This window comes from Nyctereutes procyonoides, unplaced genomic scaffold (genome assembly GCF_905146905.1).
Source record: "Nyctereutes procyonoides isolate TBG_1078 unplaced genomic scaffold, NYPRO_anot_genome, whole genome shotgun sequence".
Lineage (NCBI taxonomy): Eukaryota > Metazoa > Chordata > Mammalia > Carnivora > Canidae > Nyctereutes > Nyctereutes procyonoides.
In genome coordinates this window covers 2,147,378-2,169,449 of record NW_026575129.1, presented here as the reverse complement: position 1 = coordinate 2,169,449, position 22,072 = coordinate 2,147,378, and the positions used below count along the sequence as shown (strand labels likewise).

Here is a 22,072-nt window from a genome sequence, read left to right as displayed (position 1 = left end):
GCCATTTTGTTTGTCATTTTTGTTTTTAACAGGTAATGCTTCCATGAGGGTAAAAATTCAGAAGGGAGAAGCTTTACTCTAAAAGCCTTGTTTCCAGGGTGTCTGGGTGACTCAGTTGGTTATGTGTCTGCCTTCAGCTCAGGTCGGGGTCCTGGGATTGAGCCCTGGGCTGGGCTCCCCACTCAGTGACAAACCTGCTTCTCCCTTTGCCTCTTCCACTCCTGCTGTTTGTGCTTACTGCTCTCTCGTGCGCACTCGCGCTCTCTCTCATGATCACTCTCTCTCAAATAAATAAAATCTTTTAAAAAATTTAAAAAATAAATAAAAGCCCTATTCTCATCAGATGTTCCTACTACTGCCTGTGAGGCAGGTAGGAGGGACAAAGTCCTCATGTTATAGCCGTGATAATTTAATCTAGCCCATATCCAGAGAGCCCCGCCCACCTGCTGCTCAGCCATCACTGCAGCCCTCTTCTGTGTTCTGTACCCCCGCTTCTTCATGTTCTGGAGATGATGATCCTGTCTCAAACTCTACACTGAAAACCAAACTAATTCAGTTCGAATTCTCTCATCCATTATCCTCTCCACCTAAAATGTCCTACGTACACCTGTAAATATTTCAGTCCCTCTTTTTTTACATTCTTGGCCCCCATCCTTTGCGTGTCCTGTGATTTATCCATCTTCCTCTCTTAATTATTCATCTCATCTCTAGTCTTCGGTTCTTGCTAGTTTAGCCACTTCCCTTATACTCGGCTTTCCCACTTTGGCCCGAAGGACTGCAAAGTCCCTTACTTGCCCTTCCTATTTATTCTCTGAAGTGGCCACCCTGTTCTCTCCTTTCTCTCACAGTTACTAACCACCCCTCCTCATGCCCCTTAGAATGAATGAGGGAAATCCCACTAGTCTGTTCTCAGTTCTTATGCTCGCTGCTCTCTGCGGCATGTCCTTTCTCTGCACTGCTGGCCATCTCCTTTCTCTTGCTCCCCTCTTGTTCCTGCTTCACGGCCAGCTCTCCTGTGCTCTGCACTGGCCCTATTTCTCCTGCCTCCCCGCTCACTGAAGGTGTGCCTTCAAGTCTTGGACTTAGACTCTCTTCTCCCCTCCGCCCACCGTCAGGCCCCCACCCCACACACACGCCTTAGAGATTTCCCTCTGCTTACAGCTTCACCTGTCACCTCTAGGACTCCCAAAGCCACATCTCTAGCTCTGAATACCTGTCTTACATTTTAGCTTCCTTGCCATATCCACCAAAATAAAACTCATCATTTTCTCCTCAACCCCTAACCCTAGCCATACATGGAGACTCCTACTTTTGAAAATATTACTCATATTTTCCCAGGTACCTAGGAATGAAATTTCAGAATCATCTTTGGCTTTCTCATTGCCCTGCAAATCCAAATGATTACTTATGCCTGACTGAACTCAAATAATGTTCTGGTAAATTCTGCTTTGCAGAGAAGAACTGTTGTGCTGCTAAATTCTGTCTCACAGTGTTTCTATGACATTTTATTAGGGGTAAAGCTGTGTAACAGGTACACTGAAAACTGGGTTTGCATTTAAATTGGGAAGCCAGGACTCTCGGTTCCCTCTCTGCAACCAGAGTGACCACTGAGCTGCTCTGGTGGTTACGTGGCTCAACACACTTCAGGCCATCCAGGAATAATCATAATATCATTTCCAAGAGGACAAATACTGTAAAAGTAAAAAAAATAAAAATAAAAAGGCCTAAAAATATTCAGTTTATAGAGAAAGAAAGCAAGTTTCATTAAAACCCTATTACTTGGGGTTTTATTTATATGCTGACAAATTCTTGAGTATATTTCTCTGTCATCTTCTACACTTTAAAAATAAGGTCAAGGAAATCTGAAAAACTTCTTACCATCACTGCCTCGAGATGATATCGATTTCACATCAATGGACTCTTTCCGTCTGTTCTTGTATCTGAATGAATGAGACTCTAAGGATTTCAAATTAGTAACAGAAAGTGAGTAGTTTTTAGCTTATTTACAGGTGAAGTTTAGACACATTTCCCATTTATTAAGAAAATGAGATTCCTTTTTAAGCACTACAAATATTTTCAAGAAACAGCAAACTACTTTTTCTTCAAATCATCAACACAAAATTATCAGTCATGTTAATTGTAAAATGATACTCTTGAGGCACCTCATTATATCATGGTAATAGGGCTTATTATTAAGAGTTTTTTCATTTGATTAATAAAATACATTTTAAAAATAAAAATTAAAAGGGATGCCTGGGTGGCTTAATTGATTAAGCATCTGACTCTTGATTTTGGCTCAGGTCATGATCTTAGGGTCATGGGACCAATACTCTCATCTAGCTCCACACTCAGTGGGGAGTCTGCTTGAGATTCTTTCCCTCTGCTCCTCCCCACCCCTTTGGTGCATGCATGCTCTAAAATAAATAAATAAATCCTTAAAAAAATAAACATTAAAAATTGGGGGAAATTTTTGGGAGTTCATTTTGACTTGAAGAACAGTACATGTAACTGGGTGGGGAAGACTGTTAGGGGATATCTGCTGAAATAAAATACTAGTGAAAGCACAGAAACTTGAATTTATTTGAGAAACTAATATGGAGTAATTTTAGGTCCCTCTGAAAGGTCAGACCTCCAGATGGTCTTCTAGGTTGTCCTGAGGATGTAATTTTATCAAATGAGACATACTGCCAATCCCAAGAAGGAAAAGAAGAAGAGGCACATTTTTAATACCAACAATTTGTATGACTTAACTCTCACTTTTGTACCTATTTTCTGAGCAGGAAAAAGCACTTAAATTTTGCTTAAGTCTTTCCCGACTTTGAATTTAACACTCAAAATGTGTGTTGAATTAATACAAGACTGAAGCACATAGTGCACGCTACCAGTCAGGACCAGGAGACAAAAATGTCAGGGCAGCAGAGTTGGCTTCAGAAACTTGCATTTTCAGGGCACTGGATACTTATGGGAGTAACCCAAGTAGCAAGGAGAGGACCTTCATCACAACAGAATTGCTCCTTACTGGGCTAAGACAGGAGGCAGACAGGCAGGTTCCAGCAGAGAGAGTGCATTTCTCAAACACCAATAGTCCAAGAAAGAAAGAAAAATTCCAATGTTCATAATCCAAGAAAGAAAAAGATGAAATAATACTCTTTTAAGAATTGTCTATTAACACCCACAAAAGGTACAAGATAGAACAGCAGTTAAGAGAACAAGCTCCAGAGCCCAACTGCCAAACAAAATTCGTCTCCACCATGCCATCCACCAGCTGTGTAACCTGGAGGATGTTTGTTCTCTGTGTCTCAGTATCCATATCTATCAAGTGGAGCATCTCATTCATCGGCTCTAGAGGCACATAGGAGTTCGTCCGTGGAAATCACCTAAGCACCGTGCCTGCCACACAGTAACTATGCAGTTCGTGCTGGCTAATGTTACGGGTTACCCCTGTTCGTTTGCAAATATACCTTCTTTCCAGGCACATGTGGGATCATGTTACAATATTGCTCTACCATTTGCTGTTTTCACTTCAAAATATGTTTTAAATACTTTTTTCCGGATCACCTTTTTAACCATTTACTGTAGTGTCCCAAAAAATCTGGTTCAATTTTAAAAACTTAAATCAATAAGTAAACTTGAATCCTATTTATACAGCATAAAGTAAAAAAGCAGAACTATTATGAAGCTGCTCCAATCACCATAACTATACAGCCTTGTCTTAAATGATGTAACTTAAAATATTTACACTGTCCCTTTGCCTCATTTTGTCTTCCAGATTCTATATTGGTGATTTTCCTGACCTTGGATAGGAGTTTCAATATTTATAAAGGTCTCTATGTGTGGCAGTGCTTTAAATGACATGGTTAGGATTATATGGCATCTTTCAAACCCTGAAAAAGTCACAGTTATTACTTGCAAGACATTCCTTTAAGTCCTGTTCAGGGATTTAATAATCACACATTCCTAACACTCATTTACCACATAATAAGTTGTCTAACTTAATAAAGATTTAAGATTATATTCAAGATTTAAAAAATCAAGAATTCCTCAAAATTTAAGTTTCCAAATAAAACTAAGGTCGTGAAGTTAGTTAGTCTCATGGCTGTAACCATGGCTAGCTGGCTGAATTCTAAATCATTTACTAGAAATTATTCAAAAATATCTAATACTTATTTTTCATGATTTTATCTTAGCTAAAACTAAGAGAATATAAGCAATGGAAATTATTAAAAGCTTGGAGAAATTATTCTTCAATAAAGGCCATTAAATTCAAATAATTCATCGTTCATTCTCCCAACAGATGTTCATGGAATGAATTTAAAAACCAGAGAAAATAAGGATAAAGGAAATTTAAATAAATTTATTCAATGGCAAAAAGGGATATAGTGTCAACAAATTTTTAAAGAAACAGCTAACATTTACTGAGCACCTACTCTGCACCAGTGTGTTTCAGTGTTTCAGTATAGAAGTTACCTTATATGATCATTACAGCAATTCTGAAAGCTATGTAGTGTGACCTTCATTTTACCACTGAGAAAATGGGAACTTGGAGAGATTACACAGCTCAAAGTCAAAGAGCTGGTCAAATGGCAGAGCCTATGTTTTCTAAGATGGGATAATTTCAACTTATCCATGTTCCATGAGCATTTTTATTGAGTCTGTTATGTGCAAGGCAATGCCAGCCACCGTAAAGGATGTGAAAATGCTAGCAACAGTTTTTGCCATCCAGAAGCTCCTAAGTTAGCTAAAATGATACTCTTGCTGTGTTACAAGAAATAAACTAAAACATCAGAGAGAGAGAGAGAGAGAGAGACACGGAGACAGAGTGAAACACACACCCAGAGGGAGGGAGAGAGGCAAGGGCAGAGGAAGGACAAGGAGAGGGGAATGGGAGGACGACACCCAAGGATTAAATGTCAGGTTACTAATGGATATTAGGTAAACTTCCTCCTGTAGGCTTCATAACAATGAGATGGACTTTGTTAATTCATTTTACAAACAAAGAAACTGAAACTCAGAAGGATCAAATTAGGCCTGAGTAGGCTAAAATACGGACCATCCCAGAAACAAGGAGAGGGACTAAATATGTAGCCCAGGGTCTAACTTTATGCATTAGCTGTGGGGAAAACCACTAACGTGTATGCAGGAGGAAGAATTTTAAATCTTTGAGAGCAGACTGATTTTTCCTTCTAATGATCAGAGAACTCCTAACCTTTCAAATGCAGTAGTCATCTGGTCTCGGCCTCATTTGAGGGTAGAGGACACGAACGGTCAGAGTACTGCCCAAGATACAAAGCAAGGGAGTGGGCGCTGAAACGGTGCCTCAGTGACCTCCAGGCAGGGCATTCCGCCCTTGCTCATCATACTGTCACCAAGAGCTACTACTGTCACCAGAGCTCCCCTGGACTTCTGGGCCACTCTCTCTTTTGGGTTTATCGGTGCTCCAAGGTCTCTAGCCAGCAAAACAAAACCAGGATGGGGAAGGCATTCAGTAGAAAAGGTTGCCATGAATCAAGATTCCAGACTTTTGAAGCGATTTTGCTTTTATTCTGGCTCTCCAGCCTTCCAGTATCAGTGCTCAAATTTTAGTGATCCAAATTCTGGGGTGGTGAGTGTCAATCTCAACTTTTTCTGAGTAATTTACAGACTTGAACCCACAAATGCCACCGGAGTGTGTAAGAGTGAAATTGAAGTATTCTCACCTGTCTGAGAATTGTCTGCTGAATCACGATGAACCTTGTGAAGCTAAAGTTGTTCAAAAGTTTGGTGAAACAAGAGAAAGAAATTTAAAATATGGTATTAGCTACATTTCCAGCCAAACAATTTCATTAAAAAGCCTGAAGATTTAAGACATCGAGAAGTTACACAGATAATATGAACAGATGAAAGATGTACACCAAGTGATAATACAACGAATGCACTATTACAATCAGACACATAGAATGGCCGGGCCTGAGAGCAAGGGGATGCCCAAGGGATGTACTTCCTAACAAGGGCATCTACCCCTCCCCCCAGCTGTTTCCATTTGGACCACTGCAGAAATGCAGAAAGATAAAAAGCTATAACAAAATTTTTTATAAGGCTAATATGTAATCTACTTATATTTCAGGCATGTTAGAAATTTTTCTGTAGTATTAAAGTACTCTGAACTTAAACCGAGGGTTTTTAAAAACCTCTCTAAAAAGTTCTTCAAATGCTCCTCAACAATACAGTTGATTTACAAAATGTTTATTCACAATGAGATCTGAATTTATGCAGCTTAACACCTAGTTCCTTCTTACCAAATTTTTTTGTGTCCTAATGATTTTATGCTAACTCAATAAATATCTGTCAAATGATCAAGTCATTAATACTAGGAAATAATAAACATGCTTTGGGATATTGATTTTTTTCTGTTTATAATTAAGACACTGTTACTGGGGTACATCTAGCTATAGCACATCTATAATCACGCTGCTAAATCATCTGTTTCTAGTTTACTTGGACAATCAAGTCTTTGTACCTACTCAATGAGTGGGATAAGTTAATTTGAAAAACGAGACAGGGATCCCTGGGTGGCGCAGCGGTTTGGCGCCTGCCTTTGGCCCAGGGCGCGATCCTGGAGACCCGGGATCGAATCCCACATCGGGCTCCCGGTGCATGGAGCCTGCTTCTCCCTCTTCCTGTGTCTCTGCCTCTCTCTCTCTCTCTGTGTGTGACTATCATAAATAAATAAAAAAAAGAAAAATGAGACAACTCTGAAGGAAGAATGCTATGGTTTAGCAGGACCAACTGTAAGTGCCAGAAGTTCCCCATAGATCAGATAACAGGTACAATGTTCTGGCTTGATGAACCATTGAAAAATAACCACATAAAACTGAAGTGTAAAAAGAAAGGAGGGGGGTTCTATGAATCACTCCACCTAGTCTGGTCCACATAATTACAGAAATAATTACACAGCCAGCCCACGTGAGCTCTCGGTCAAAATGTGACTAAGGGCTGTGATACATTTATCCCATAACTCCAGGACCTTGTTATTTCTTCTGTGAATAACTGCTTTATGTTTTTCCTTTATACATAAAGACCATTTGCTTAAAGGTACTGAGTGCAGCGTGATTTTTTATACATACCAAGTGAATACTTTTGTCTTGCAAATTGTTACTCAATAAGCTTTAGCTCAAAGGCAAGTATGATCTTTACATACTCAGCTTGTTTCTCTGAATCACAGTCCCTCTCTCCTTCAGGAACACGGTCCCTACAACTTTCCTGATTACCCAAAACAGCCCATCTCCTCTTTTGTTGACCATCACAGGTGAGCTGAATGACCTGCACAGCTCCTACGAGGTCGGCTCAGGTTTTGTGTTCTGTCCAGATGGAGCCGCTGAAGGCAAGCCCATGGATGCAGGCCCAGCCCTGCCTTTGGGGCCGGGGCACCCTGGTCCCGGGGAAGGAGAGGGCAGGGGGGAGACGAGGCCCGGGGGGGGCGGTCTGCTGAGGGAACTTCCCATCTGCCGAGATTTCTCCCCCAGGACGCAGATTTCGGCGCTTCTGGAGCTGGACGCACTACCAGGTGCACGACCACTGCCCCGAGGTGGCTCATCAGCCTCTGACCGACGCTCCAAGGGACAGGAACAAAGCCTGGGAGCACTCCCCGATGTCGCTTGCTTTCAAGCCGAGGCTCTGCCCGCACCTGCCGCCGGGCCCCGCACCAGGCCCCCTTCCCCATCCTCTGCCCACCATTCTTCGGGGCCTGGGCCCAGGGTTCTGCCACCCTCTTCCGACCACCGCCCCTCCCGGTCCCTTTTACACCTGAACATTCGCTCACAGGAACCAATTCTTTAGGCATTCCAACTTTGGTCCCGGAGCCTGAACTCCCAGGCATAACTTGGCTGGAGTGCTTCCCCTGGGACTGAGTTCCCACATTTCCCACCTGCGCTGACACTGACAAGGTCAGTGGGGGGGAGCTGCTCCCTAGCTGCTGTTTTCAGGGAGGCAGGCAGGTAGGGAACCTGGGCCTGAGGCTGTACTGTGACCACGACCACAGCAGCAGTCCCCCACCTGTCTGGCACCTGCTGGCACCCCCACAGCTACAGTCGGTCTAGGCAGGAGGGTGCCCCTGAGCCTCTGACAGGGAGCTGAGGTGTCCGTGCCCGAGCCCCCCCCCCCCAGGTACCCACAGCGTCCAATTCCCAACCATGGTCATCTGGCTCTAAACCCCCTTCCCCTCTGTCATGCCGCTCCCTACAGGGGGACCTGGAAAGGAAGCTCTGGGTCCAGGCCTGTTTAACTGGGGTCTCAGGACACCATTCTCTGTGTGCGAGCAGGCCAGCTGTTCAAAATACCGTCTCCTCTGAAATTATGGGGAAGGCCTGAATCTCTGCTCTCGCCAGTTTCTGTGACATGTAAGCCAAAGCAAAGCATAATTCAATGTCCCCGTATCAAGCACTGTCTGTGGACTGTTTTTATCTGGTTTTCCTCTTGTGAAAGCAAGCCTAAAGTGTAAAACGTGTCCACAGAAGTAATGACTGGGAATTCTGCTGTGTGTGTCCCCAGGAAACCCAAAGCCTTAGTGCTAAGTTACTACAGCGTGAATACTGCTGGCCTTGGCCCACACGGCTCTTGCCAGAGCTCAAAGCTGGGATTTCTTAGCAAGTCCTTGGAAGCTTACACCTTGTTTTTTGGGGAAGAACACATAATTTTAAACCTTTATTTAAAATGTTATAGGTTCCCACAAATGTGATGCTGTCCTTGTGCTAAATGCTTTGTTTACAAAAATTTGATTGTGCTTGGCTCTAAAAGGCACTACAAATTCTAGATTTTGTGTGTATGTGTGTGGGAGAGAGATTTCAGGGTCATCTGATTGTTTTCCTCATCAGGAATAACCATTTAAAAATTTTATTTTCTCCACACACCCACCACAGTATCTAAAACTAAGAGCTTTTGTCAAGGCTGTGGAACAAATGGAACTCTCATACAGTGCTGGAGAGAACAGAAGCTTGTATAATCTCTCTGAAAACAGGGGTGGCAGTTTCTTATAAAATTAAACATATACCTAACCCTAGGACCCTCCTCAGCCTGTAGTTCAACTCCCAAGTGTTTACCCAAAACAAACAAAAGCATATATTGTTCATAAAAAGACTATTCAAAAGAGCCTAAAACTGGAAAACCCCCAGATGTTCATCAATGAGGAAAATTAACTGTGGTCAACTGATGCAATGGAATACTATTCAGCAATAAAAAGAAAAAAGGAAAAAGTTACTGATATATACAACATAGATGCCTCTCAAAACATGGTGACGAGTCAAAGAAGCCAAGCATAAGAGTGTAGACACTGTACACAACTCTAAGACAGGCAAAACTCATTGACAGTTAAGTATTCAGAACAGTGTTCCCTTTAGGAGTGGGAGAGGTTGGAGCAGAGGCAGGGAACACCGGCAAGGCCAGGAGAGCACTTCTGTGATAGTGGATTTGAGACCTTGACGGGGCCTGGGTTACAGAGGTATATGCCCTTGTCAAAACCTAAGGAATGCTATACTTAAGAGTTGTACGTTTCTCTATGTATAATTTTCACCTAAAAAATGAAAAAAAACCTGGAAACAAATACTAAACTCTAGTTAATAATACATGTGACAAAGTACCAAGAGGTGAAATGTCCTGAGATTTACAACTTAGTTTAAAATCTATCAAAGAATAAGATGGATTGATGAATAAATCAAGGGTAGATGGACAGATTGATGATCAAGCAAATTGATAATTACAGAACATACGTGGTGGCTCCATGTATATCTCCTTACAGTTCTTCTAACTCTTCTATAGGTTTGAAAAATTTCAGAATAAAATGTGAGGAGATTATACATTCAACTGAGAATATGGGTTCATAGCTAAAAATTGCAAGTCTGAACTATACTTTTTAAATCTGCAGAAATAATAGAATGAAGGAGATCGAGAAAAACTTGAAATTGGGCAAGGTGTATTACAGGCCATGGTCTCCAGGGCTCCCTACCTACCATGAGCCTGGGCATCAAAATGATGTTCCACTTAAACCATAACTAGTCAATTGTAAATAGTAGCTGTCTTAGAAGCATAGACCTACCCAGTGAACTACTAAATAGATTGATTTTAATGATTTCACTGACTGATTTTATGAATTATATGATTATAAATGAACCTAAATTCTCTGACATCTTATGGGAGAAAAACCTGAGAAATAATTATACGTAAACAATACTCTTAATACAGTATGTTTAGCTTTTTATTTTATTTTTTAAAGATAGATTTATATATTTATTTGTTTGTTTGTTTGTTTATTTATTTATTAATGAGAGAGACAGAGAGAGAGAGGCAGAGACACAGGCGGAGGGAGAAGCAGGCTCCATGCACGGAGCCCAACGTGGGACTCGACCCCGGGCCCCCAGATCAGGCCGTGGACTGAAGGTGGCGCTAAACCGCCGCACCACCTGGGCTGCCCTGTTTAACTCTTTAAAACTGAAAAGCTGTAAGACTTTTTAGCGGTTAAAATGAGTCAAGGCTAGGATCAGTACAGTAATAAGCAAGTAAGCAAATAAATACTAAATAACTCCTCCAACTTTCATTTCAGAATCCCTGCCCCCCGCCCCGAAATGTGACCAGCATTTGGTAGAAATGTCCAAAGCTGCTTTTTGTCATTAAGGAACAACCAAGTCCTAAAAGGCATCAGTCTCAATTAAAATCAGCAGATAGCCCAGTATTTAAGCCTGCAGGTCATCTCTGATGTGTCTTTTTCCCTCATCAAATACGGTGAAATCTCCCTTCTCAATAGCTCCGGGACGGCCACCCTCCTTCCCTCTGCGGCCAGTGCACAGGGCCCGCAGCTCTCCCCTGGCCTCAGCCACCCTCTCCCGGCCCAGCCCATTCTCAAGTCTTCAACCAGTGTAACCTTGAAAAGCTACATTTAATCCTGTCATCCCGCTGCTTAAAACTCCCACTTCCCAGTGGTCTTAGGGCCAGCCTGGTGGGCCAGCCTGGCATGGGCTTTGCGTTGTGGCCTGGCCCCTGCTGCTCTCCTGGGCTCGCCTCTTGCAGGCCACACTGGCCTCCATTCCTCTCTCTCGTTTCCCTGGGCTCTTTACTACCAGAGTCTTTACACATGTGACTCCTCTGCCAAGGAGGAATTTCCAAATCCACTCTCTTCCCTTTGCCTCCTTGCTTCCTAGATCTTCACCAAAAGGCAATTTCCACAGGGAAGCCTTCCCAGATGTTTCCAGCCCACTCCAGTCCCTCATGAGGTCAAGTCCCTCTGCCACATATTCTCCATGGACTTTACCTTTACTGCATCTTCTACAATTCATAACTTTGTATTCATGTGATTGTCTGTTTTCCCTTCAAATTATAAGTTTCATTTAAGAAGAAGCTGCATCTTATTTGGATTACCTTTGTATGCTCAGTGCTAACACGGTACGTAGCTCATAGAAGCACAATAAATTTGGGTCCCTAAGAGAATCAGATTAAGCAGGTTCTTTATCTTATAGGCTGTGGTGGACATACTTAATGATTTGGCCACCATATTGGTCTTTGGTAATTATACTTAACACTGATGTCACTAAAGACATTAAATAGCAAAGTGTTTCATGGTAAAATAACAATAAAAAATTGTCCATTTTTTTAAACAAATAGAGCATTTACTAAAAATTATATCCATATTCCCCGACATTGCCAAATCTATGACAGGCAAAAGGAGTTGGTGTGGTGGTGAGAAATTGAGGCATACCTCAATGCCATTCCCTGAGCTCCCTGGGCTGAGAGCCCTGCACCTCTGAGCCATTCCTTGTTACATTTCTAACATATTCAGTGGAGAAGTAAACATGGTATTTAAAAAAAAATTGTCCATATCCATACACATTTATAATGAAATGAAAAGTGAGTTTGAAATATTTCTTGATTATATAGAAGAGTGCTGGCTTTGATGGAAGAAGATTCTGACCAAAGTTGTCAAGCTCAGGCTGTACAGACATAACCTGTTTTATCGTGCTTCTCTTCATTGCACTATGCAGATATCGCCGATTTTTTGGTTTTTGCATTTTAACAAATTGGAGGTTTCTAGGAACCCTATGTCAACAAAGTCTGTCAACAAAGTCATTTTTCCAATGCCACTTGCTCACTTCATGTCTCTGTGTCCAATTTTGGTAATTCCTGCAATATTTCAAGCATTTTCATTACTACAGTATTTTTTATGGTAATCTGTGATCTTTGATGTTACTACTGTAATTGTTTTTTGGGTGCCATGACCAGATGCATGTAAGATGGCGAACTTAATCAACAAATGTTACATGCTCTGCTGACTGGCTGTTGCCCCATCCCTCTCTCCATCATCAAGCCTCCCTGTGCCCTGAGACACAATAATGTTGAAATTAGGCCAATTAATAACCCTACCATGGTCTCTCAGGGTTCAAGTAAAAGGAAGAGTCGCATGTCCCTCACTTTAAATCAAAAGCTAGAAATGATTAAGCTTAGTGAGGAAGGCTGTTTAAGGCCGAGAAAGGCTGAGAGAGCTAGGCCTCTTGCACATAACAGGTAGCCAAGCTGTGACCACCGTGGAAAAGTTTGTGAAGAAAATGAAGAGTGCTTCTCCAGTGAACACACAAATAATACAGTAAAACAGCCTTACTGCTGACATGGAGAAAGTTTTAGTGGCCTGGATACAAGCAAAAAAATTACAATTCACTGAAAGCTCAGTGTATGGTTAGCATTTTTCACAGCAATAATGTATTTTTACAAATGAAAGACCTTGATGTGTGACAGGAAGCCATCAAAATCCCAGACAACATAGGCAGAAACCTCTCTGACCTCGGCCGTAGCAACTTATTAGACACATTACCAAAGGCAAGGGAAACAGCAGCAAAAATGAATTTTTGGGACTTCATCAAGATAAAAAGCTTCTGCAGAGCAAAAGAAACAAACAGAACTAAAAGACGCTTATGGAATTGGAGAAGATACTTGCAAATGACACATCTGATAAAGGGTTAGTATCCAAACACATAAAGAACTTATCAAACTCAACACCTCAAAAACAACCCAGTTAAAAAATGGGCAGAAGATACGAATAGATACTTTTTCAAAAAAAGACATCCAGATGGCTAAGAAATAGCTCATCTCGCACATGTCAGGATGGCTAAAATTAACAATATAAGACACAACAGGTGGGAGGATGCAGAGAAAGGGGAACCCTCTTGCACTGCTGGTAGGAACGAAAACTGGTGCAGCCACTATGGAAAACAGTATGGAGCTTCCTGAAAAAGTTAAAAATAGAACTACACTATGGTCTAGCAATTGTATTGCTAGATATTTACCCAAAGGATACAAAAATACTAATTTGGAGGAATACATGCACCCTGATGTTTATAGCAGCATTATCCTCAATAGCCAAACTATGAAGAGAGCTCAAATATCCTTTGACTGATGAATAGATAAAAAAGATGTGCTATATATATACAATATAATATTAATCAGTCATCAAAAAGAATGAAATCTTGTGAATGGATAAAGAAGATGTGGTCTATGTATACAATGGAATATTACTCAGCCATTAGAAACGACAAATACCCACCATTTGCTTCGACGTGGATGGAACTGGAGGGTATTATGCTGAGTGAAGTAAGTCAATCGGAGAAGAACAGTGTATGTTCTCATTCATTTGGGGAATATGAATAATAGTGAAAGGGAATATAAGGGAAGGGAGAAGAAATGTGCGGGAAATATCAGAAAGGGAGACAGAACATAGACTCCTAACTCTGGGAAATGAACTAGGGGTGGTGGAAGGGGAGGAGGGCGGGGGGTGGGGGTGAAAGGGTGACGGGCACTGAGGGGGACACTTGACGGGATGAGCGCTGGGTGTTATTCTGTATGTTGGTAAATTGAACACCAATAAAAATTAATTTATTAAAAAAAAAGAATGAAATCTTGCCATTTGCAGCGATGTGGATGGAGCTGAAGTCTATTGTGCTAAGTGAAATAAGTCAGTTAAAGAGAAATACCCTATCCCTTCACTCCTATGTGGAATTTAAGAAAGAAAACAGATGGTCATATGGGAAGGGGTTACAGAAAAAAAGGAGGGAGGGAATCAAGCCCTAAGAGACTCTTAACAATAGAAACAAACTGAGAGGTGATGGAGGGAGGTGGGTTGGGGATAGGCTGGATGGGTGCTGTGTATTAAGGAGGGCATTTGTTAGGATGAACACTCTAAGTGATGAATCACTGGATTCTGCTCTAGAAATCAATATTGCACTGTTTGTTAACTACCTAAAATTTAAATAAATACACAAATAATAAATATGTTTAAATTTTTTTTTATTTATTTATGATAGTCATACAGAGAGAGAGAGAGAAGCAGAGACACAGGCAGAGGGAGAAGCAGGCTCCATGCACTGGGGGAGCCCAACGTGGGATTCGATCCCGGGTCTCCAGGATTGCGCCCTGGGCCAAAGGCAGGCGCTAAACCGCTGCGCCACCCAGGGTTCCCCACAGTATGTTTAAATCAAGGTATGTACATTGCTTTTTAGAACTAATGCTACTACACACTTAACAGACAACAGTATAGTATAAACATAATTTCTTAAAATTTATTTATTTACTCACGAGAGACACACACACACACACAGAGACACAGGCAGAGGGGGAAGCAGGCTCCATGCAGGGAGCCCGAAGTGGGACTCGATCCCAGGACCCCAGGATCACGCCCTGGGCCGAAGGCAGGCGCTCAGTGGTTTAGCTGAACCACCCAGGCTGCCCTATAAACATAATTTTTATATGTCCTGGGAGACCCAGTAATTCATCTGACTTGCTTTTTTGAGAAATTCACTTCATTGCAGTGGTCTGGAAGCAGAACTGCAATATCTCCAAAGTATGCCTGTATTTGGTTGTTTTTGTGTCACCTCACTCCCAAATATTATGAAAAGGGGTCAAACTCCGGTTACAATGAAGACAAGTACTATCTCTAAACTGGTGTAGCTTGAAGTCAACTTATTAAGAAATGTTTTAAGATCGAACATACTTGACCAACAACTTCAAGACAAAACTGAACGCCTCAGTGACACAGTGCAGTCTGAATGCTGGATGAGAGATATGATCACAGAACCAAAGTAATTTGAGACCTTCCCTTCATTTACATGTAATGAAAAGGGCAGTGAGAGCGGTATAACACAGAATTTCTTTGATCATCTTCCTCTACTGAAAATACTTTGATGAGTATTTCCTCAGATGCTAAAAGTATTTGATGCATAGATCAAAGATGTCTTCTATTTTCAAAAACTATTTTTGTTAATACACTTCTCAAAATTCCCACCCAAACAGCAAACCAACACCAGTGTTCCCCCAAAACAGCAACAGAATACCCCATGCAACACTCTGGATCCCTACCCTCAGCGATCACAGATACACAGCTCCTAAACCGTGGTCTGGCTGTTGCCACCGTTTTCATGTATTCCCAGTCTGGGTTATCAAGAGACTGTAGCACCAAGACAAAGGAGAGACTGCATATGTGCCAATCTTGATATTGGTGCTCGATCTCTTTACCTCAGTGAATTTTATGAGTCTTATGTACTCCATACAACAACATCACCTCTTCCCTTTTACCTTAAAATATTACTTATGCCAAAGCAACATGCTTTGTTCTGATATAAATGATCATACAGGGGTACCTGGCGGCTCAGTGGTTGAGTGTCTGCCTTTAGCTCAGGTCATGATCCTGGGGTCCTGGGATCGAGTCCCACATTGAGCTCCCCGTGAGAAGCTTTCTTCCCCCCCACCCCCGCCTATGTCTCTGCCTCTCTCATGAATAAATAAAACCTTTATTTAAAAAATGATAATGCCTATGAACTTTTCAGATGACACAAGATTAAAAAGAAAAATCTCAAGTTGTTTTGTTTTGTTTTGTTTTGTGGTAATTTGGCATATGCCAAACAAGAACACATACATTTCCTCTCCACAGTTTGGTATGTTCTGGGAAAACTTCAAACATCCCTCTTCTGTGCAATGCCAGATCTAGTATGTTCAGATGTCACTGGTATCCCATAATCAACATTTTCTTAGCTCAGGGCTTAGTGCCCACTGGCCCCATATCCAACATGCATTTGCAAGAGCCATTACAAAGCAGCACTCCTATAGCCAGTGATAACTCCTTTTAAATGGAAACACATTTAATTCAAGGTACCATTCTGGTTTTATGTTTTATCTTTCTTTTTTCCTTGTCCAGTTTCTCTTTTAATGGCTTTCAAATACCTACACTGTAAGTACCACTTTGCTTCATACCTGGCAAATAGTGAATTTCTCAATATGGAAATATGATAATGGTTTTCAAACTTTAGCAACAATCAAAATTGCCTTAAGAGCTTGTGTGGGGCATCACCAGAGTTTCTGATTCACTAGGTCGGGGTGGAGCCTAGAATTTGGATCTCTAACAAGTTCCTAGATGAGGCCAACGCTGTGGATCTGGGGGCCATGCTGTAATACATGGGGACCCCTTACTCAGAGCTCACTGGGCACCGCCAACTTTGCTGACACCAGGGAGCTTGTCCAAACGACCGACTCTCAGACCCACTGCATCAGAATCTTACAGAATTTTACAGTTAATCTCCAGGTGGTTTTAACATTATAGTTTGAGAATCACAGATTTAAGTGGAAAAATCTCAGGTGCTTGCCAACAGATGTTTAAACATCTCCGTTTCTAGTTGTGTAAACCTGGGAAATTTATGAGCTTCACCGAGTCTCAGTTTCCTAATGGGTAAATGGGGATCAATGCCTACTATTTAGGATCTAAGAAGATTAGGATCTAAGAATGAAATAATATACAAAATACCAAGCCTGGTACCTTCTAGGCTGTTTTTTGTTTGTTTGTTTGTTTGTTTGTTTGTTTGTTTGTTTTACCAGAATCACTTGGAAGGCTTGTGAAAGTACTTTGTCAGGCTCCACCCCGTAAGTCCTCTGTTTCAGCAGATCTGGGTTGAGAATTTGTGTTTCTAAGTTCCCTGTGAGGCTGTGGCTCCTGATCCAGTGGCCTTTCTTTGAGAACCACTGGACTAGTCCATAGAGGGCACCCAGATAATGCTGGTTCCCTTTGCCTTCTCTCTCACAGATGTATCCCTGTTTGTCAAGACTCTGGATTCAGGGATATTTATATAGTTTATTATTTCAGTACTGATTTTAGTTTACAAAACCATTTCCATGAAAGCATTCATTGAACATATGTGCTGTCATTCACTTACTCTGTGTCCCCTCACTGCTCAGTGACAAAGAGAAACATATCAATAGCTTCAGAAAGTAATTTCATTTTGCTTCAAGTTTCTTGCTCTTAAAGAACTGTCATGGACTGACGGCACTTTTGCGAAACACATTTATGTGTAAACCGTTATGCCTGCTGGATTTTGTCTAGAGAATGAGGGAATTGCAAAGATCACATTTTCCCACTCCTGTTCCACTAGTGCTCAACAGAGAGTCATTCAAATGTTTAATGACACCAGGGGCTTCATTTGCACTGCCATTAGCCTAAAACAGAAGCAATCAGCAGGACCTTTGCCTCATAAATCAGGCCCTTTGGTAGCAACAGCAAAGCCAGGACAGCACAAAGGAAAAATTAATAATAATGAGAGAAGAGTACAACAGCTTTATCACTGTGTGTCCTGAGGTTCTGAAAATGCTGTTCAGTAGAATCTTTGTTTACATTTTGTGAACAATCACCCCAAGGAGAAAAAGGGCATCTCTAATTGTAATCTCACTTTCTAGTTCAACTCAAGAAATATTTATTGGGCCTAAGAGACAAAGATGGTTGGAACACAGTCCCTGCTTTCCAATGATTTACTGTATAACAGGGGACAAAATACAAGTCCTGTCACAACGCATCTATTCATTAAGTGTTCGCTGAGTGTTTATACCCTGTGCCAGGTCATGTTTTAGGCTCAGGAGATGTGTCAGAGAACAAGAGAGAGGTCAGTAAACTGGTTGAGAAGTGCCAAAGACAGTACTGTGCAAGGGGTGGGATGCTTATAAATAGGTCAAGAGCATTCCAAAACATGACACCAAATCACCTTGAATCACATAATCAAGTCATTTACTGTTCAGTGTTTTTCCAAGCCTTCTGTGTCCATCAAGGGGAAAGCCTCAGGATAGTGCTGCTATCTGTAACACCCACCACCTTGTGAAGAAAGGGGGCTCAGTCTCACAGTTCAGACAGCCCTGGCTGTCAAGAAATCAATACACTGAGGGGGTTTCTCTATTATATCTCTATTCACTGTTAGTACTAGCGATTATGGTATTCCGCTTTATGGTAGTAATTGTCATAAGGATACTAAGTTTTAAAAGTGACTCTTTGTAAAGAAAAACATGAAGTATAATTAGGTCAGATGATGCCTAGATATACAAACAGTCAAGGTCCAGGAGTGCCCTAAATCTGGGAAACAGTCGTGAGTGATGTGCCCATCCTTGACCTCCCAAATGCTGTGGCTTCCGGGGAGAACCAGAGCCAGAGGCTGCAGCTCATGAGCTGGAGAGGTTGTAGAAGTCACGCTGGCCAGCTCGCAGCTGGATGGACCTGGCAGGCCCTTCCAAGTTTAGTGTCTCCATATGTCAGATGGGTAGGTGCATGCCCAACAGGGTCTGGCACAGCTCCCAGGGGCCATTCCCATCTTCCCTTCCCAGTGGCACTCAGCACAGCCCTCCACTGCCGGGTCACTGGCAGCTGCCAGTCTGAGGGCTGATGCCACCTGTTAAAAACTAGTTAATGAGACTTTTCACCTAATTTGGACTGCATAATGCTCCTTTAGGAAGGAAGGCACCAGAGAGACGTTAAACAACACTCCTCAGTCCTGAGAAGCAGTAACAAGATGGATGAATCAATCAGGATTCAAAATTTTTAAAAAAGTATATAAATCCCATGCAGCAGGGACAGATTCCTTTCCCCTTCCAGACACAATAAAAATGCCACTCAGGCCCAAGCAGGAACATCGTTACTAGAAGGCTGTAACTGGCCCATTCCTTCAAGTTAGTAGTGCCTATGAGTGGAGTCTGGTGATGACAGACTAACGGCAGGAGGACACCGAAGCTTCCAAGGAGCACAGCTGATCAAAGGGAAGAGATGGCGTGAAATATAGTCATGAGTCATTCTCACTTTAAACAGAGATGGAGTTTCATTTCCCCTTATTTTAGCTTTTCTGTTCTATACATTCCAGCACTACTAGGCTGAAGATGTACCAGAAAAAAGTATCTAAAATTCTTGTCTGAAAGCTGCTAGAAGCCCAAACAGACTTAAAATTTAAATACTTTTTATTATAGTTCTGGTCCTGTCCAGGTAACGATTTGGGATCATTCAGACTGGTCCATTTGTCTCACCTGACCCTCCGTGCCTGGGGCTACCTGTGTGGGGCCTTTATCACCAGAAGGTTCTCACACTAGAACCCCTGGAGTCTCAGGCTTCCTCAAGATATCAAACTAGTAGCCACTGCAAGAGGGTCTGCTTCAGTAGAGAAGACAATGTAGTATAACCATAGGGGCCTGTCTACCACCCTCCCAAGAGGTGTATCAGTAGAAACTCCTAGAGATACAGCTGGAGCTTCCTCAGTGCCACATCAGGGGCATAGCATCTAAATCACCATACATGTGGCAACTATTTGAAAGTTTCCCGGGATAGGGATGGTCTGTCTCCTGGTAACTGTCCCAATGTCTAAAAGTCCACATTAACAAAAGAATTCCTCAAGAATTAGAGATCCTAAGACAGATCCATAGGTGTATTCTATCAGACATTTTGGATGGGTTAATATCTATTTTTCTCAAACTATTCCAAAAATAGAACAGGAAGGGAAGCTTCCAAATACATTTTATGGAGCCAACAATACCCTGATGCCAAAGCCAGACAAAGACACTACAGAAAAAGAGAAAACTATAGGCCAATACCCCTAATTAACACATATGCAAAAATCCTCAACAAAATATTACCAAACTGAATTCAACAACATTAAAAGCATCATTCACCAGGATTAAGTGGAGTGATTCCAGGATGCAAAAATGGTTCAATATCTGCTAATCAATCAACCACAGTGATAAAATGAAAATCACTGAGAAAATCAAAATCATATGATCATCTCAATAGTTGCAGAAAAAGCATTTGACAAAATCCAACATCTATTCATGATAAAAACTCACAACAATGTATGTTTAAAGGTAACATACCCTCAACACCATAAAGGCCATACAAGACAAACACAACTAATACCATACTCAATAGTGAAAAACTGAGTTTTGCCTCTAAGATCAAGAACAAGACAAGGATGTCCACTCTTACCACTTTTGCTCAACTCTGGAACTGCTATGCACCGATCAGACAAGAAATAAAAGGTGTCCAAATAGCAAGGAATAAGTCAAAGTGTCACAATGTGCAGATGGCATGACACTCTACATAGAAAATAAAGACTCCACCAAAAACTATTAAAAGTAATAAATGAATTCACTGAGTTTCAGGGTACATAATTAATAGATGGAAATTTGTTGCATTCTGTATACTAATAACAACGTGGCAGAAAAATAAATGAAGAAAACTACTCCATTTACAATTCCACCAAAAAGAATAAAATACCTAGGACTAAACCAAGGGGGTTAAAGACCTATACTTTGAAAACTATAAAACACTGATGAAAAAAATTGGAGATAACACAAATAAATGGAAAGTATTGTTAAAATATGCACACTCCCCAAAGTGATCTATAGATTTAATGCAATCCCTATCAAAATATCAAAAAAAATTTTCACAGAACTAGAACTAATAATGTGAAAATTTGTATGAAACCAGAAAAGACCATGAATAGCCAAAGCAATCTTAAAAGAAGAACAAAGCTGAACATATCAATCCCAGATTTTAAGATATGCTACGAAGTTACAAATCAAAACAGTATGGTACTGGCACAAAAACAGATACATAGATCAATGGAACAGGATATAGAGGGCAGAAATAAACTTATGTTTATATTGCCAATTAGGGGAGGCAGGTGGGGGGATGGAATGACTGGGTGACTGGTACTGAGGGGGGGCACTTGACAGAATGAGCACTGGGTGTTATACTATGTGTTGGCAAATCGAACTCCAATAAAAAAAAATACAAAAAAAAAAAAAAAAAAAACCAACCCTACAACAAAGGAGGCAAGAATATACTCTGGGGGAAAAGCAAGTCTCTTCAGTAAATGGTGCTGGAAACACTGGTTAGCTACATGCAAGAGAATGAAACTAGACAGCTGTGTTACACAATACACAAAATTAACTCCTAATGGATGAAACACCTAAATATAAGAGTGAAACATATGCAATAATCTCTGGACAACAACCTTAGCAATGCTTCTAGATCTGTCTCCTCAGACAAGGGAAACAAAACCAAAAATTAACTACTGGGGCTACACTGAAACAAAAAGCCTTTGCACAGCAAAGGAAAACATCAACAAAATGAAAAAGTAACCTAGTAAGTGAGAGAAGGTATTTGCTAAGGATGCATCTGAAAAGGGGTTAATATCTAAAAAATACAAAGAACTTATATAGTTTGACATCAAAGTAACAGATAATCTGACTTAAAAATGGGCAGAGGACCTGAATAGACTTTTTTTTTCCAAAGAAGACATAAAGATGGTCCACAAATACATGAAAAGATGCTTAACATTATCATCAGGGAAATGTAAGCACCTATTGCCTCATGCCTCTTAGAATGGCTAATATCAAAAAAGATAAGAAATAACCAGTGTTGGTGAGGCTGTGGAGGAAAGAGAATCCTCATGCACAGTTGGTGGGAATGTAAATTGGTGCAGCTATTATGGAAAACAATGGAGGTTCCTCAAATAATTAAAAATAGAATTACCATAGAATCCAGTAATTCCACTACTGGGTATGTACCCAAAGACGACAAAAAGACTAACCTGAAAAGACATATGTTCCCATATGTTTATTGAAATATTTATAATACTCAAGATATGGAAGTAACCTCAGTGCCATCAACAGAAGAATGGATAGAGAAGATGTGGTACGTATACACACACACACATACACACACACACACACATGCATATACAGAAATATTATTTGGTCATAAAAATGAGTGAAA

General features: G+C 41.1%; 1 protein-coding gene across 4 annotated transcripts in view; it reads right to left on the bottom strand.

The window, feature by feature from the left end:
* PDE8B (phosphodiesterase 8B) overlaps positions 1-22,072 on the bottom strand; it is a 262,117-nt gene that overhangs the window by 26,817 nt on the left and 213,228 nt on the right. For all 4 annotated transcript variants that reach the window (XM_055342311.1, XM_055342308.1, XM_055342310.1 and 1 more), the window contains 2 exons: positions 5,697-5,739; positions 1,879-1,956 (listed from right to left, as the gene is read on the bottom strand). In XM_055342311.1, coding sequence (XP_055198286.1) covers positions 1,879-1,956; positions 5,697-5,739 — 121 coding nt within the window. The remainder of the gene's footprint in view (positions 1-1,878; positions 1,957-5,696; positions 5,740-22,072) is intronic.